The sequence below is a fragment of the Natator depressus genome, chromosome 1 (assembly GCF_965152275.1).
Source record: "Natator depressus isolate rNatDep1 chromosome 1, rNatDep2.hap1, whole genome shotgun sequence".
NCBI classification, from domain to species: domain Eukaryota; kingdom Metazoa; phylum Chordata; order Testudines; family Cheloniidae; genus Natator; species Natator depressus.
This window is the reverse complement of record NC_134234.1, coordinates 37322580-37338560: the sequence shown is the minus strand read 5'-3', so window position 1 is coordinate 37338560 and position 15981 is coordinate 37322580. Positions and strand designations below refer to the sequence as shown.

The 15981-nt window shown below is 39.7% G+C and overlaps 1 protein-coding gene across 1 annotated transcript in view; it reads right to left on the bottom strand.

Moving 5' to 3' along the window:
- Window positions 1–15981, bottom strand: part of ATM (ATM serine/threonine kinase) — a 117934-nt gene that overhangs the window by 20736 nt on the left and 81217 nt on the right. Inside the window, exons 40-50 of the mRNA XM_074957569.1 lie at window positions 15684–15792; window positions 14657–14745; window positions 14471–14573; window positions 13032–13180; window positions 7935–8039; window positions 7026–7145; window positions 5641–5875; window positions 2708–2875; window positions 2433–2552; window positions 1317–1534; window positions 595–802 (exon numbers count right to left, since the gene is read on the bottom strand). Of these exons, the coding sequence (XP_074813670.1) occupies window positions 595–802; window positions 1317–1534; window positions 2433–2552; window positions 2708–2875; window positions 5641–5875; window positions 7026–7145; window positions 7935–8039; window positions 13032–13180; window positions 14471–14573; window positions 14657–14745; window positions 15684–15792 (1624 nt within the window). The remainder of the gene's footprint in view (window positions 1–594; window positions 803–1316; window positions 1535–2432; window positions 2553–2707; window positions 2876–5640; window positions 5876–7025; window positions 7146–7934; window positions 8040–13031; window positions 13181–14470; window positions 14574–14656; window positions 14746–15683; window positions 15793–15981) is intronic.

Here is a 15981-nt window from a genome sequence, read left to right as displayed (position 1 = left end):
AAGCTAGATATCAGCAATCACTATTGGCAATGTGTTTAACCCTTATCACTTAGGTATTTCCTTCAGGTATCATGGTAGATGCTTACAGTCTAAATTAGGCATAACACAGCAAAGAATGAGAAAGGGAAGGGTAAAAGGTAAGGGAAAGACAAGGGTACAACACTGAAAGATCAAGAGATGTGCTTAATGTTATGGATGCTTTTGCTAACTTTTGTTATTAAAAATGTAGGGGACAGAAACAGAAAAGAGGACCACAGTTAATGATGAAGGGTGATAAATGAGCAGTACATAAAGTGAGAGTTGAGGAAAGACTGAAGAAGGCTGGTGTACAGGTCATGTGCCAGACTCCAGGCATATGGGCACCTTGAGAAAGTGTGTAAAGTAGCCAATGGAAGGAGGCAGATGGAGAAAGCAAATAAGTGAGCTGTTTTGGAAGAGTGCAGTGCAGGACATAGTCATTAAGATACAAATGAGAGATGAGAGGTGGACACACTGGTGGAGCCGTGCAGGTCCTAGCATGTGAAAATGAAGAATCTGAATTTGATTTTCATGTAGAATCAGAAGGATAAGAAAAAAGTAAGAGCAGAAACTTACCTTCATCATTCCATTGACTTCAAAAACTCCAGAGTTCTCAAGCCAGAGGGAGCAGAGGCGGAAGATCCACATATCATGCTCTTCTCCACTAAGTAAGCAACTGATGTAGTTCTCTACCGCTTTGCACAAGAAACGTTTACGATCTTCACTCAGTGCACGAATTGCACATTCATCAAGTTCAAGCTCCCGCTGAACCTTCACTGTGTATCTATGAATGGACATTAAACATCTGTTAAAACACTGATGGGAAGGCAGGCTGGAGTTCTCTCACCTACAACTTTAAGAAATTTTCCAGCATTTTATACTTGCTTTTGTATCAGCAAAGAAAATCAAGCAATCCTTAGATCAAGTACCCTCACTGTCCTCCTCATTTGGGTACACTGGGCACCCTTGTTCTGTGATTAAAACACACTGAAAATCTAGTCCCATTTTTTCTAATGACTGGACGTGAACACACCAATGTAAAAGTGAATTTCTGGCAATAGAAACAAGCACGAAGACTTGACCCACCTCCTACAGAAAACAGAGAACCACTAAAGCTTAGAGTTTTCCCTCACTTTCCCTTCCTCTTACTAAGGATAGAAGAAAAATAGTCAGACGAACTCTAAGATTCCATCAGCTTTACTGCATGTGCAAATCCCAAATCTGGTTACGCTTTGCTCTCCTCTCTGGTGCTGTATGGCAATTAGCTATAGTTACCTCCCCTCAATCTGGACACCCACCTGTTTGTCTGAACCCTGTGCTCCTTTAGGAGGCCAATTTCCTCCTTGGCCTTCTTCAGCAAAGCTTGCTTGTTTTCAAACTCTGAGGATTTCATGTAGTTCTCAATTCTTTGGTACTGAGTATCAGAGAAACGAGCTAAAGAAAGGAAAGCCTTCATCTTTCCACTCTTTAGCTCATCACTGCTGTCTCCACTGTGGCTCCCAGCAATTTCCACTGCCTAAGAGGAAAGTTACAAATATAGAAATGATAAGACTGATGATCATGTTAGCATAATAGCTATAGCTAATGTCTACTCTCATACTGCTTGATTAAACAATTATTATTATTTAATGTTTGTATATACTAGCAGATGCACATACAAAATAAAACCAACTGTGTTAAAGTATTTTTTTCCTAAGTGAATGTAATCCTCAGAAAGGACTTGGATTTTTCAGCGCTAGCAGTTGATGCCCATTTTAGTTACAGAACCTAATGGAATTCCTCCAACACTTACTATGTATTACTCATATAATAACAGTTGTCCATGGTGCTTTACAGTACAGATAAAGAAAGATTCTCTGCCATGAAGAGCTTACAGTCTAAGAAGGGCAGTCTAACAAACGAAAGACAAGGAGATGACAACACAAGATAGAAGAGAGGCTGGAGTTACAAGTGAAACGGAGATGATGGTGAAGGTATTTGGAGAATATCAGAAAAGTCAGAAGGGATAACTACAACTGAAGAGTCACAGATTAGAGGGAGTAATGAAGTGAGTGGCAAGCAATACTGGAAGCAATCAGGCGGCTGCTGAGAGAATACAAGATGAGAGATCAGTGAGAGTGCAGACCATACTGAAGGCAAGATCAAGGGAGTAACCCCTACAGTGAGTGGAGGAGTACAAAAGTCAAATAATTTTACCTCCAACAGGCTATTAAATCTAAGTTTCACTGTGGAGTCTACAAAATCATTAATAAAAACGGTATTTGCATCTGAGATGTTATTCTAGAATATATTGAAAATCATAGTATCAATATGGAAAAAATGAATGCGGCATTGTAAAATTTACTTTGACATTTTTACAAGGTATTATATACAGAAGAATCTATTTAGTTGCATGTTTCCAAGAACCACCCTACCTTTTCTAAGTATTTCTGCATGATAACTGTAGGGTTTTCCAAACATGTTTCTGCTAACCAGTTTCCACATAACCTCAGACACTCTGTGTATATCAGTCTTAGGCTCAGATCATTCTCAACCTTTGGAGAAGCACATTTTTAGAAAAAAATATCAGATTTCAACTCAAAAGTAATTTTCCATATAAGATGGTCAACCTGTAAAACCTTTTTTCCCATCTAAATACAGCAAATTAAATTAATTAGGCCCGATGTCAAGGTTACATGTTGACACACACCTGAAACCAATTTGTATCCAATTTCTTGATCATCTCCTTGAGAATACTCAGTGCTAGACTTTCTTCTTTTTTAGCCCAGAAAACCTGAGCTTCCTCCAGTTGCCACTCAGAGACTACACACATAGCTGGATTGTATTGCTTGATCTGAAACATTGCTCTTTCAGGAAGCTGAAATAGAAAAACTAAATTGTCAATTATATTTGTAAGTAATGGACACATTTCATAACAGGCTCTCTGACACCATCAGTACTTTATTTTATTTCTTTAAGACATCCCTCTTCTGCCTGCTTCGTGTTAAGAATTGTTTTGTTGGGAAGAAGGCAAGGTCTTTTTACATGTTAGAGCACAGGCATAGGCTACCCTATCATTCTGATAACCAACAAGTTTCAAAGTACAGATTCTTGAACTGAGCTTCACAAAACATTAAATGAAGCATTAACATTTAACATTGTAATTACTGTGAGGTAATAAGACAATATGGGACAGTGAGCTGGCTTATATTCATAACCAAAAGACTGTTAAAAAAAGAGGTTCAAAATGTGTTTTAATGGAGGCCAGGTAATCCACCAAAACAATATTACATTTTTGTTACAAACATTCTACACAATTTAAAAAACCCAAATGTCAGAATGCCAGTAAAGAATCGTTAAGGGCTTGGCTACACTTGCAAGTTAGAGCGCATTAAAGCAGCCCCGGGCGCCCTAGCTCACTACCCGTCCACACTGGCAAGGCACGTAGAGCGCTCTGACTCCACGGCTAGAGCGCTCCTGGTACTCCACCTCGGCGAGAAGATTAATGCTTGTTGCACCTTGGCTGAAATGCTTGGGCGTCAGTGTGAACGAGGTGTTGCATTACTGCGCTCTGATCAGCCTCCGGAAACGTCCCATAATCCCTTTAAGTCAAGTGGCCACTCTTCTCATTGTTTTGAACTCACTGTAGGAATGTGGGTATGCCCTTTGAAAGCTCCATTTCTGACAGCTGGCATGCTTATCTGCTCTGAGACAAAGCAACCATTAGTGTGGAATGCTGTGAGAGAGAGAGGCGGGGGGGGGGGAGGGGTCTGCTGCTGTCTGAACTTACAAGACAGCATGCTGACATGCTCTCAGCCTCCCCAAAAGCCCATTCTCTCTTCCCCCACATACACACAACACACTCCTTGTCACACTCCACCCAACCCCCCTCCCCCATTTGAAAAGCACATTGCAGCCACTTGCATGCTGGGATAGCTACCATAATGCACTGCTCTCTGTGGCCGTTGCAAGAGCTGCTAATGTGGCCATGCCAGTACGCTTGTAGCTGTCAGTGTGGACAGATTGCAGCACTTTCCCTACTGCGCTCTATGAAGGCTGTTTTAACTCAAAGCACTCTACATCTGCAAGTGTAGCCATGCCCTAAGTGACCCAGCCCATTCCTGACTAACATATAATCCCTCAGCACTACTCACTTTATCCAAATATACACAGTCCCCTCAACCTTTCCCTCTAAAATTTGCAATCATATGCAAATATCAAAATAACAAATTACCAAATTATTGGAAATTGATCCCTTAAGTAGGAAATGTGGTTTTACAATCTCCTGCATATATTTTTGCAAATATTAGGGGACAAAGGTAAGGTTTTTCTATTCAGGTTCTTATAAGGCACTCAGAGTATCTGAGATTGGGTGGGCAGTGTAAATTGGGTTGATGAGGTGATAAGGGTAAGATATGAAAGATTATATAGCAATGAATCTCTGAAGCCATTTTGGAGATGCTGAGTGCTTGTCTACACTACAAAATTAGGCTGACTTAAGTTAGGTCGACCTATAGCCATTGTAGCAATTAAATAGGCTGTTTGGTGTCCACGCTGCCCTCCTCCTTCCGGGAGTGCGCATCCTCATCAGGAGCGCTTTCACAGACTGAAGTGGGGCATTGTGGGGAACTGACAGCTGCAGGGCTCACATTTCAACTCCTGTTGGCCAGCTGGAGCTCACAACGGAAGCCCCTCACCCTGGGGCTGACAGCTGGAGCTGACAGCTGGAGCCAGAGAAAAAATGGCCTTAGTGAAATCATGGCACCAGTGAAGTCAATGGAAGCTTTGCATTTGACTTTAATGGGCCAGGATTTCACCCACTATGTGCCTTAGAAACATTCTTAAATCAACTTCTAGAAAAATTTTAAAACATCCTAAACTTTATAATTTCACATGCCATGTCTCATTCCAGGGTCGATATTTTCTAAGACTGGTTTTATTTCAAGGAATAGGGATATAAAGAGGATATAAAAAGTATTGCAGCATCATAATTCTGGGTCAGAGCTGTTAACCAAGCTCCATATGCACAAAATGTATTCCTGGTGCTCACACGGTAGCCAGAAATAGCCCAGGTTACCTTTCACATCCTACACTGAGTTTTCAGGTCAGGCAAATGTAACCGAAAATTGAACACATTTGATTTAGAAGTCATTGGGATAAAAAAAATTGGAATTCTACAAGATAATTCATAGAGATTGACTCTTCAGAATATAATGGCACTTTAAGTGTATATATATTTGAACTTGACACCAAGATGCTGATGTTGAGGAATTCTTTCTGCAACTCTATCCTGGAATGCTGGGAGAATCTATGGCGCGATGATGAAGTTTTACATCTACCCAGTGTACCATACTGGAGTTACAAAAGTTGTAGAAACATCATTTACAGGTAAAAATTCCAGTTTTATAACATATACTGCATGGAAAGGCGTGTAATTATGAACAAAAATGTGAAGATATGCGTGTAGCATTCATAAAATATTATGTAGGTTGACTCTCTAGACAAACAATTCAATGAATAAACTTAGACGGAGTATAGGAATTTAAGCATAGTTGGTCTTCAGCATTATAGTGAAAAAATTCCTTGTTAACTGGAGAAGTAAGTGTTTTTCAGACTGATTCTTGCTGGACCTACGGTAGTTACCTGAGTGTTTTTGGCAGTTCGTGCCAATTTGGACAATTCCACTAGATGTTTGGTGAGAATGTCTTTAATACATTCTCTTTTGGAATTCTCACTTTCCTTCTCAAGAAGGATCTCCAGAATTACAGTCCGTAAGGCCATGATAGGCTCCTGGAAACCAAAGTCACTGTCCTTGAGAAGCTGGGACTGTCTCTGCCACTTCAGATAAATGTCATTCAGTTGTTTGTTAGTAACAGATCTGAAATCACAGACATTAAGAAAGGAAAAGGAAAAAAGAGCTGCTATTACTTCTGACCAAATATTAATGAAATCTGAGATGTGAAGGAGCTTGTTTTACAAATCCCAGGACTATAAAAAAATTGAAGTCAGTAGCTCACAATATATATGGTCCAGAAAGCAAAAATAGTTCATGAAACCCTTCCTGGTCATGTGCAGAACAAACATCTTGAAAAGTAAGCAAGTGGAGGATAGGGATTATAAAAGGATTTTCAACATTTATAAGAAGTTACGCAAAACAGCTGATTTAAAGCAAACCCAGGTTTGTGAGAGGAACATTCGGGAGGCACGACAATTCCAGTGTACACGTTCTTGAATACTTGTTTGAATTTAATTTGCTAAGTTCTAGTATGTGATAAGGCTGATAAAAAAGCTGGCAAAGGGAATATTAATCTGTATCTACATGTACATGGCTGCATGACAGAATAAGGGTATATCTACACGTGGAGCTGTGGGTATGATTCCCAGCTTGAGCAGACATACTCACACTAGCTCTCATCAAGTTAGCATGCTAAAAATAGAACACGGCTGCAGCAGCACAAGCTACAGGATGGTGTGTTTTATATGGCCCATATTTTTATTATACTGCATGCCTTTCAGATGTACTGTTTTATCTTGTTAGAGTATAAGCTCTTTGGGGGGTACTGTATCCTTTTTTGTGTTTATACAGCACCTAGCACATTGTGGGAGCTACTGGAAAAAAAATACTACTAAATCATTAACAAATATTAGTCCTGACAATGTTTACAATAAACTGAAATAAAGACAGTCCATGCCCTGAAGAACTAACAGTTTAGAAGGTAAACAAATAGAAAACAGGATGCACTGGGAAATCCAGAAAAGTCCAGTATAGTGGATTTTCATAATACCACCATTCTTTTCCTGTTTTTATAAGCAGGAAAATATTTATAGAAAAAGGCCTTTATTTATAACTAGAGTACCTGCGAAGTTGCTTGTAAAGGTGGTATCTATAAAGTATATTTGTTAAAGAAGGAAAACAGAGGGACTAGCCTCTAGTTACAGGTTGCTTAAAAATAGCTGAGAGATGCAAGAACAACATCAGACTCATAGCTAGAACTGGAAGAGGAATTTAACATGAAGAAATAAAATACCTGGAGAAAAGCTGTCCTATGTTTTCCAACTCTCCAATGATCTGTAATCTGCAGAGTGTGGGATACAATGAAAACACAGACTCAAGACTGCCTTTGCACAGCTCCTCTACTTCGCTCACCCTAGGGATACAATACAACAATGCTAAATACCTTTATCTATTGACAACATAGTTTACATGTACAGAATAGATATCAAATATAAAGTATATAGCACCAACACATATTTTATATTTCAGTTTAGTAAGAATTTTGCATTATTATTAAAATAAAAAATTCAAGGTTTCTCCCTTAAGAATCTAAATGAAAATGCGACCAGGTGTACTGTCTCATAGCCTATATGACATTCAATTTAAAGGGACTTCTCATCTATTAACAGGAAGGGGATGTACACTAACAGAAGGTCATTTCTCCATAGAAAATAACTCTATTTTTTAAAAAATTAAATTTGTCCCTTCCTCATAGCAACTTCTTGCTGCTCTCTTGAAAACTGCTGGTACTTTGGTGTAACAGGACCTGCAGAGACAAGGACTTGTTGTAAAATGCCAGTAGTTTGTCTCTTCCTCCTTAGTTTGAGGATTAAGGCTTTTAATATCTATCATTATTGGTCAGCACGTGCAGCCTTGCAAAGAGGTTGTTATAAATATCTCTACCAAAAAGATTACATGTGTATGTTGTTTGTGGGCACAAAAGTCACTTTACACAATTAATTCTGACCGTGCGTCAGGCATACATGTCCTATTAACACTAACATGACTTGTACAGGCATGAAAAGGAGAATTCAGGTCAAAATCTGTAAGTCAAGTTACAGCTCAAATATCAGTCTGATTTTGTTTGTGTAATACTTTTCTACAGCTGCACAAACACAACAAGGTTTTACACACAGAATATTTATAGGCATTTGGTTTTTACCTGGCATCTTTCAGGCCTTCATGGAAAGCAGAGAATTCTCTGTCTCTTAAAGACTGCAGAGCATTATACAATGATTCATGGTAGCCTGATCTTCCCATCTCATCTCTAAAAAAAAAAAAAAAAAAAAAAAAAAAAGATTAAAAACAGCAAAATTATATTTACACTTAAGGTCATCAATAATCGTTATGATTGAAAACTACAGCATTAACATTCTCTTTGATATAGGACATTTAAGTCATTTTGGTGGTGTCTTCATAAAAGACACAAAATAACCTAACTGAATAAGGAGTACAGTCAGGAATTTTTCAAGGGGTTAGGTAAAGATTTGCCTAAAAAAAATAAAAAGCAACCCTGTAACACAATACATTCCTGTAAGCCTAAGTTATTGTTTTCAAGTAAACAAAATAAAAAGGCAGTGAGAAATTATTAAAATTGTATTTTATACATGGAGTCAAAATTTCAAATTACATTAAAATATATGTAATTATTCCAAAAACTATCATACAATAAATCTACAATTTTAACCTAAACAACAAAATGCACGCATGTAAAGGTTCTTGTATTATCTGACTGCGTTCTAATGTGTACATCAGTATTGTATTAATAGCAATTCTGGATCTGGATCACCTTTCCAGGGCAGTGTCATCTGCCACTGAGCATGTCCATGAGGTGCAGATCATGAAACACCTTCCAAATATGGAGGATAACTGTGATATAAGCAGTCACAGACATTCTGACAGCAGTACCAAGGGTGCAGCAGATGGTGGTGCTGGCCCAGTAAAAGGGCAGTGATGCCTAAAGATGGTACTGAACGTGGTGAATGTAAGCTGCCATCAAATAAGTCTGTTGTCAATGACATACTATAAAGGCATGCAGTTGCCCCTCCAGAAGTAACTCTGGAAAGGCAGAGGAACTACGATGGGGTCAGTGGCATTTGCTAGGATAAGGATCTCTGCATCCTCATTTGTCGCCTAGTTGTTGCAATTTTTGCACTGGTATGGCACATATTTTACATGGATGAGAAAGGGGGACTGGATACACATTTTCCACTATTCACAGTGCAGGTGATTCAGCAATGCAACACTGACTCTACTATCTCTGAATCCAAGTCCCGTGGTGATGGTGACAGGCAGAGGATGCTGCTGGAGGTCCTTAGTCACAAATCCTGCACACAGATGGCCTGGGAGTGATGGTCACTCATCACAGACTGGAGCAAATGCCATGATCAGATCCTTCCTTGGTGTCAGAGTCATCCTACCTAGGGACAGTGCTGCTCTCCTCAAATAGGGAAGGGGATGGAAAAAGATCCCTAAACAAATTCTTGCTCCAACCAAATTTGTCAGAGTGACATATCTTGGCTGGTCATCCAGCTTTGCTATGGTCTAAATATAAGAAAGACCCCCCAAAATTTTGCAGCTAGGAATGTTCACGCACTCCTTGACAGAAATGATGGAGTTGAGTGTAGAACCGCTATATTTGTCAGCGTGTTGGTGTGGTATGATATAGATATTTCTGCACTCAGTTAGAGTAGACTTGCTGGCAGGACACAGCTACCAGAAGCGAGTGCTGGTTACACCTTTTATTGGATTGGCAAATATGATGATGAATGGAGATATGCTCTAGTGCGGGGTTTGCCACCTGCTTTTTGATTGCCCACAAACTTGAGTCACTGCTGAAGGGTGTTAATGACAGACTTGTGCTCTTCTGCATCGGTCTTGCTACAGGTCGTCATGCTTTTGTCATCATTGCATATGCACTGACAATGACACATCCAGATGACGATATGGACCCCTTTCTGGTCTCCAGTGTCTCCAAAGAAGGTTGCGTGCTGGTTCCCATACTCTTTTTCCTCCTTTTTTGGCTATGCTTATGGATGCATTTCAAGACACAGAAAAATGAGTATTTATCCAGTTCCATGCTGATGGGACGTTTTCAAGCTGCAACACTGCCATGCTCACACGAAAGTGGCAGATTTACTCATTAAGGAGCGATTATTTGCTGATGACTATGCATTGGTTGCTGACTTGATTGATGACATTAAATTTATACTTGATCACTTCAAATATGCAGTCAGTCATTTTGGTTTCATAGTCCAACTAAAGAAAACTGGAAACCGTACCCAGCATGTGCCAGGGGATACCCAATTATTAAGTTCACCAGTATCCCTCTTCAGTCAGTAGAGAAGTTTTGCTACCTAGGGAGTATGCTGTCACACAATGCCACAACTGATCTCCATCTCACAGGGCAAGCCAACTCTGCATTTGATATGCTGTCTCACCACCTATGACATGATAGAGGCATCAAAATAAGCACTAAGCTAAATGTGTATTGGGCAGTTGTGCTTACAATGCTTCAATGGTTATAAGGTATGGACACCATATCGAACACATATTAGGAAACTTGATCATTTCCAAGTGAGCCATCTTCACTCTGTTCACAGAGTCAAATGGTAAGACAAGATTCCCAATATAAAAATTCTTAATCATTGTTGGATGTTCAGTATTTATATCATGCTGATTAAAGAGTAGCTGCGCTGGTCTGGTCATCTCATTCATATGGCCAACTGAAGAATACCCAATGCTATATTTTGTGGTCAGTTAAAGCAAGGCACTCATTCTCATGGTGGCCAGTCCAAAAGACACACCGAAGTCAAACTTGAAGGCATGTCAAGTTGATCTCGGCAACTGGGAAGCAACAGCCTTATAAGAGAGCAAGATGGCAGCAGATCTGTCATGTCGCCGTTAACCGCTTTGAAGCAAAGCGCATTAACAACTTTTATGAAATATGTGAACATCACAAAGCAATGATACAACAGCCTCCAATAGTCATGGACAATCTTCTCTGTCCTACATGTAACCATGCTTGTGGTTCTTGCATTGGCCTGACCTCACACACAGGTATTCACCTACGGTGTTTGCTGAATCCTTGCATGTCAACACTGACATGAGACTCCACCTAAGTTCCTTCTAAGCTGTGAAGCCGCCCACCAGTCTAGCAAGTGCTGCACACTTCAGGTGCTCCTCCCTCCACTGCTCCTGCCCTCTGCCTTGGAGCCCCTGGCCACCTGCTCCTGGGAGCCTCCTGCTAGCTGTGTGGGGCGGGGGGGTGGGGTGGGGAGGGTGTGTGTGTGTGTGTGCTGATCTCAGGGTGTCCCCCTCCCCTTGCTCTTCATCTCCACAGAGCTGGGGGGAAGGCAACGGGACATGACAAGGCTCAGGAGTGGGATGGAGCTTGCTGGTGGCTGCTGCTGTGTCTGAAGAAGCAGGCTTCAGACTGATGAATGAGGATCTACTTAAAGGGGCAGCACGTGTCTCTCTCTCTCTCACACACACACACAACACACACACAGTGTGTGCCTCTCTCTCTCACACACAAAGTCTTTCACAGTCACCTCCCAACACACACTTTTATTATTATTATTGTTATTTCTTGATACTTCCTGCAATGCACATATATTCTCTGTAATTTTATTCTTTCAAAGTGCTGTCAAAGTGTTTAGTTTTTTGACTGGTCTATGCATTTCATAAATTTATTTCTCTCTTATGCTAATTCTTTGAGTAGTCGCAAAAAGAAAAGGAGGACTTGTGGCACTTTAGAGACTAACCAATTTATTTGAGCATAAGCTTTCGTGAGCTACAGCTCACTGCATCTGATGAAGCTCAAATAAATTGGTTAGTCTCTAAGGTGCCTCAAGAACTCCTTTTCTTTTTGCGAATACAGACTAACACGGCTGTTACTCTGAAACTTGTCTTTGAGTAGTGAGTTCTAAAATGCCAAACCTGTCCTGGCTAGAGTAATTATCCCTATGGTAACTTTAAAAAAAAAATTATATCTAGGTTTCTGGTTTCTGCTGGTGGTGCACATTACCTCAATATTGGTGCACATAACAAAATTAATTCCGCACATGGATGGAAAAAATTAGAGGGAATTCCATCATCAATAGTCCTAAACTCTCACTCTCTTGCCAGTCCCTTTTCAACAAAAGATTCCCTTTTCCTTAATTCTTGGCCACATATTTTATTTCCAACCTTTTTTCTCTGCCCTTTATTCCCCCTCTCCTTGATCTTTGTCTATTCCCCTTCTTTCCAGCCCAAATATCACTCTCTTTACCTCCCATATTGGACTTGAAGAATCTTTTTATCTAGGTTGTTATACCACACACATTACTGCAGCATTTTAGAATAGCTTGTCTCTGCTACCTTCCCTATACCAGGGCCACGGGAGCCTCACATGAGTGAGAGCATCCTGAATGCGGCAGCTGGAAGAATGAGTGTCACATGGACTTCCATTAGACGGGAAACATGGAGATGAGCAGCAGCCTCCACAAGATGCTTTTAAGTGAGCAAAGTTTCGGTGTAGCAGAAGAGAGTCCTGAAGTCAGAAGCATCTCTTTTTCAGATCCATCTCCACAGAAGAAGCCAGGGAGAAAGTTCCCCTCCTCCTGCTTGCAAAATATCGGTGGAAGGACTCAGTGATGTAACTTAAGCCTTTACCAAGATGGGAGGGGATCTAGTCCCTTTTCCCGCTAAAGGGAATATAGGCTTGTTCTCCTCATCAGAGACAAGGTATACACTACTCCGTGCCCAGTACATCATGTCACCCTTAGGCATAAACTATTCCTTATGAGGGAGTAGCCACAGAACCAAATCGGACACTCTTTTCTTCAACTATTGGTGAAGTCACTCTTAAGGATCAAAGAGCAATCTTTTCATTCTCCTATAAATCAAAAATGGATGCAGGAAAGCATTTCCCTCACACTTAAAAAAAAAAAGATTAATCTTGTGGCTGAGACTAAAAATGAAAAGGAGATTTTAAAGAAAATTATCAGCAAATGAAAAGAGGAAATGCAGCTATAACAGTAGCATTTGCTATAATAGACTGATACACACACAATACAAACAGGGTTTTTACATGAAAGGGGATTGCTTTTTGTTTTTATTTCAATTGTGCAGATAACTAAGATAAACAATATTGCACCATTTCTGTCCCACAGCAGTTATATTTTGAAGTTTTCCTTTTCCTTAAAGAGGAACAGGATTGCTAGATTAAGCCTTAACAGACTCCAGCTGGAAAAGATAAACAGAGAAGTTGGTTTACTTAGCAGAAGAGATGTGGTCCCACTGCATGTTCCTCCAGGCTGCCTGGTAACGAATCTCCCTCAGTTCAGCACACCACTCTGTGTTCTCGTATTCCAAGCCTTTTAAATAGGTGGAAAGAGTATGGCAGAGCCCAAAATTCTGCAAGGCCTACAATCAGTAAGATTAAAAAAAAAAAAAAAGGCAACATTTCACTAGTCTGGGCTGCTTTTCAAATGGATTTGCTTACCCTTTTGTTACCAAAGTAAGATTTCCAGGTGTGGAACTACCATTATTTCTAACCTAAGAACTCTTTAAGCGTAAAGCATTCACAAATAAAAAGGCTCCAGCCTCAGCCATCTCCCAAAACATCATCCACAGAACAAATCTTCTTGACACATGAGAAATGAACTGCCTGTGCAATTTTTTCACTCCCCCACTCTTGGGCAGTGGCACCACAGCAGATCACTGACTAAAGGGCCTTCTGCACTTGTGACATGAAGGATTGGCAAGATTTTTCCCTAATTAAGCCTCAGTACTCCTGTGGAGTTGGTAAAGGATCTTTCTATATATTTGGATCATTTAACTAAGTAATGAAATGCAGCTACTCCTGAAGAGGAATATGACAGATGTTCAACAGTGCACAGCAGTAGCAAATGGTTTTGGGGCAGTAAAGGAAAAATCCCAGATAAAACTGAAATTGCAGGAGGAAATTTAGATAGGCAGAAATTAGTTATCAAAGTTGGAATTTAGACGAATATTGGGGTGAACATCCCATGTCTTACAAAATGTGCCACTGTGTATTTAATGACCACATGTAGACAAGACCTCGATTTTACTTTTTATCTGAAAGATGGTACCATCCAGCAGGACAGTGTACTGGAGGATTAATTCTATAGCAGTGGTTTTCAACCTATGGTCCACAGACTATGTCTAAGGGGTCCACAAAAGGTTGTCATTGTCACAGAACATTGGTTTTCAACCTGTGGTTTGACACCTGGGAGTCTGCAGACTATGCCTAAGATTTCCAAAGGGGTCTGCACTTCCATTTGAAATTTTTTAGGGGTCTGCAAATGAAGCCACTGCTCTATAGTGATTCAGGTGGCAGCGCACTAACAATACCATTACTTCCTGCAGCACCTGTGTTTTTAGGAGATCTTAAGTTTGAGTAATGACTTAACTCTTCTTAGTTTGAAATATCTGATGAGTGTCATAGCACAAGGTGATATGGTTGCAGGCTTCCAAGACGAAAATACAACATAGCATCTCATACTGATAATACATAGTGTGGTCATAGTTAAAGTGCTACTATATGAAAATACATCAAAGACTAAAGCCCAGACTATTATGTTAATAGAATACCAGAACAAAATCAATTTCAGGTTTACTTAAGCAAGAATACTTCTGATTCCCTAGAGGGGGTGATTCCTGTATTTATTTCCTACCAAAGGAGTGAATTACCTCTATTATTCCTGCCTGGCGAGTAGCTGGAGGGAGGCTTGCTTCAAGGTCATAGGTTACAAGGGCCTTTCCCCATATGGCCTCGTGTTCATATGTTCTTATCCTGTTACACATAAAGAGTAGTTCTGAGATTTCAAATGCTTCATAAATAAAATTATGTTTTTATAAAAAATGAATAAATTGTACCTAGCTAATGGCTGTAACATTCTTCCTCCACCACAGCCATAGAGACTATCAGGCTCTCCTATACTTCTGTATATTTCCATGAGAAGGTCCTAAGACATACCATCACAAAACAAAACATTTCATAAATTACTTTGGAACAACTTCAATTATAGTATACATAAATATCTATATATATGCATTAGAAAATCATGTCCGAGATGGTTAACAATGTTTGACATTTACATCAAAAGCAGGAATACTGAGATCCAGTGCAATACTGTCAGACTGCCTAGACCAGACACTCTCTAAATGCTTACTGTTAAGATTTTTAAAAGAATTTAGGAAATTTGGCTAAAAGGCAAAAGTAGCATAAAATTAATAGACATAAGATGTGAAGCTGACAATTTGAAAGTTGGTGAATGTGATTTATGAAGAATGATATATTAGTTGAGAGCGATTACTGACTCAGAATAAGTAGTAAATAGATTTGTGCAACATGACAAAAATGCAGAGTATACTATTATGTAACACCATAGTCATGCTGTTTTGATCTGAGAGAGCTGTTCTTGGTCATTCAAACTCACTACGATCGTCCACTTGCTATATTTTATTGATATATGTAGCATCTCTCTGGAACAAAAGCTCAGTCAACGGTGACCATATGATCAGTTCTTTTATGAGCAAAAATGGTTTCTCTGTGTTTTTATACAATTGCCTGCTACTGCTATTTCAGATGAGTTAGTGTGAGCAAGGGTTGATGTGTTCCCAAATACCCTATTCAGCTCATCAATGAAGGCAATTGAATGTTTTACTTTGAACTAGAGCTAGTAAAAAAAAAAAGTTACTCAAAAAAGTTTCAAAAGGGGGATGGGGGAGCAGGAGGGAACATTCAAGAAAATATTTCTCTGAGTTTTGACCAGCTGGGCTCAAAACTCAGACAAGAAATATTGCTTACATTGGAAATACATATGTTGATTATTTCATTTCATTAGGTAGGTTTACTTTAAGATTAGATAATACTTCATATGAGGAAGGCACTATTCCATACTTGTAAGCTTATTCCAGTTTCTTCTTTACTTTTCTCATTCAATCTGTTAATAGTTGGACTTTGGCTTTCTTCTTCAAATGTTAGATTTTTAGATGCTTTGAAAGCAGATCTATAAGAAGGGGACAAACATGTTGAATTAATTGAAAATCAGTACAGGCCACAGAGATGCTGAAATAATCCCTAAAAGGGCCAGATCCCTGGTGTTTCAGAGAAGAGCCTGGCATACCTTGGAGTTGGGCAGTTTCCTACAACCTTTCTGCTTTTAATAGTGAATGCCACTAGATGCCAAACCAGCCCC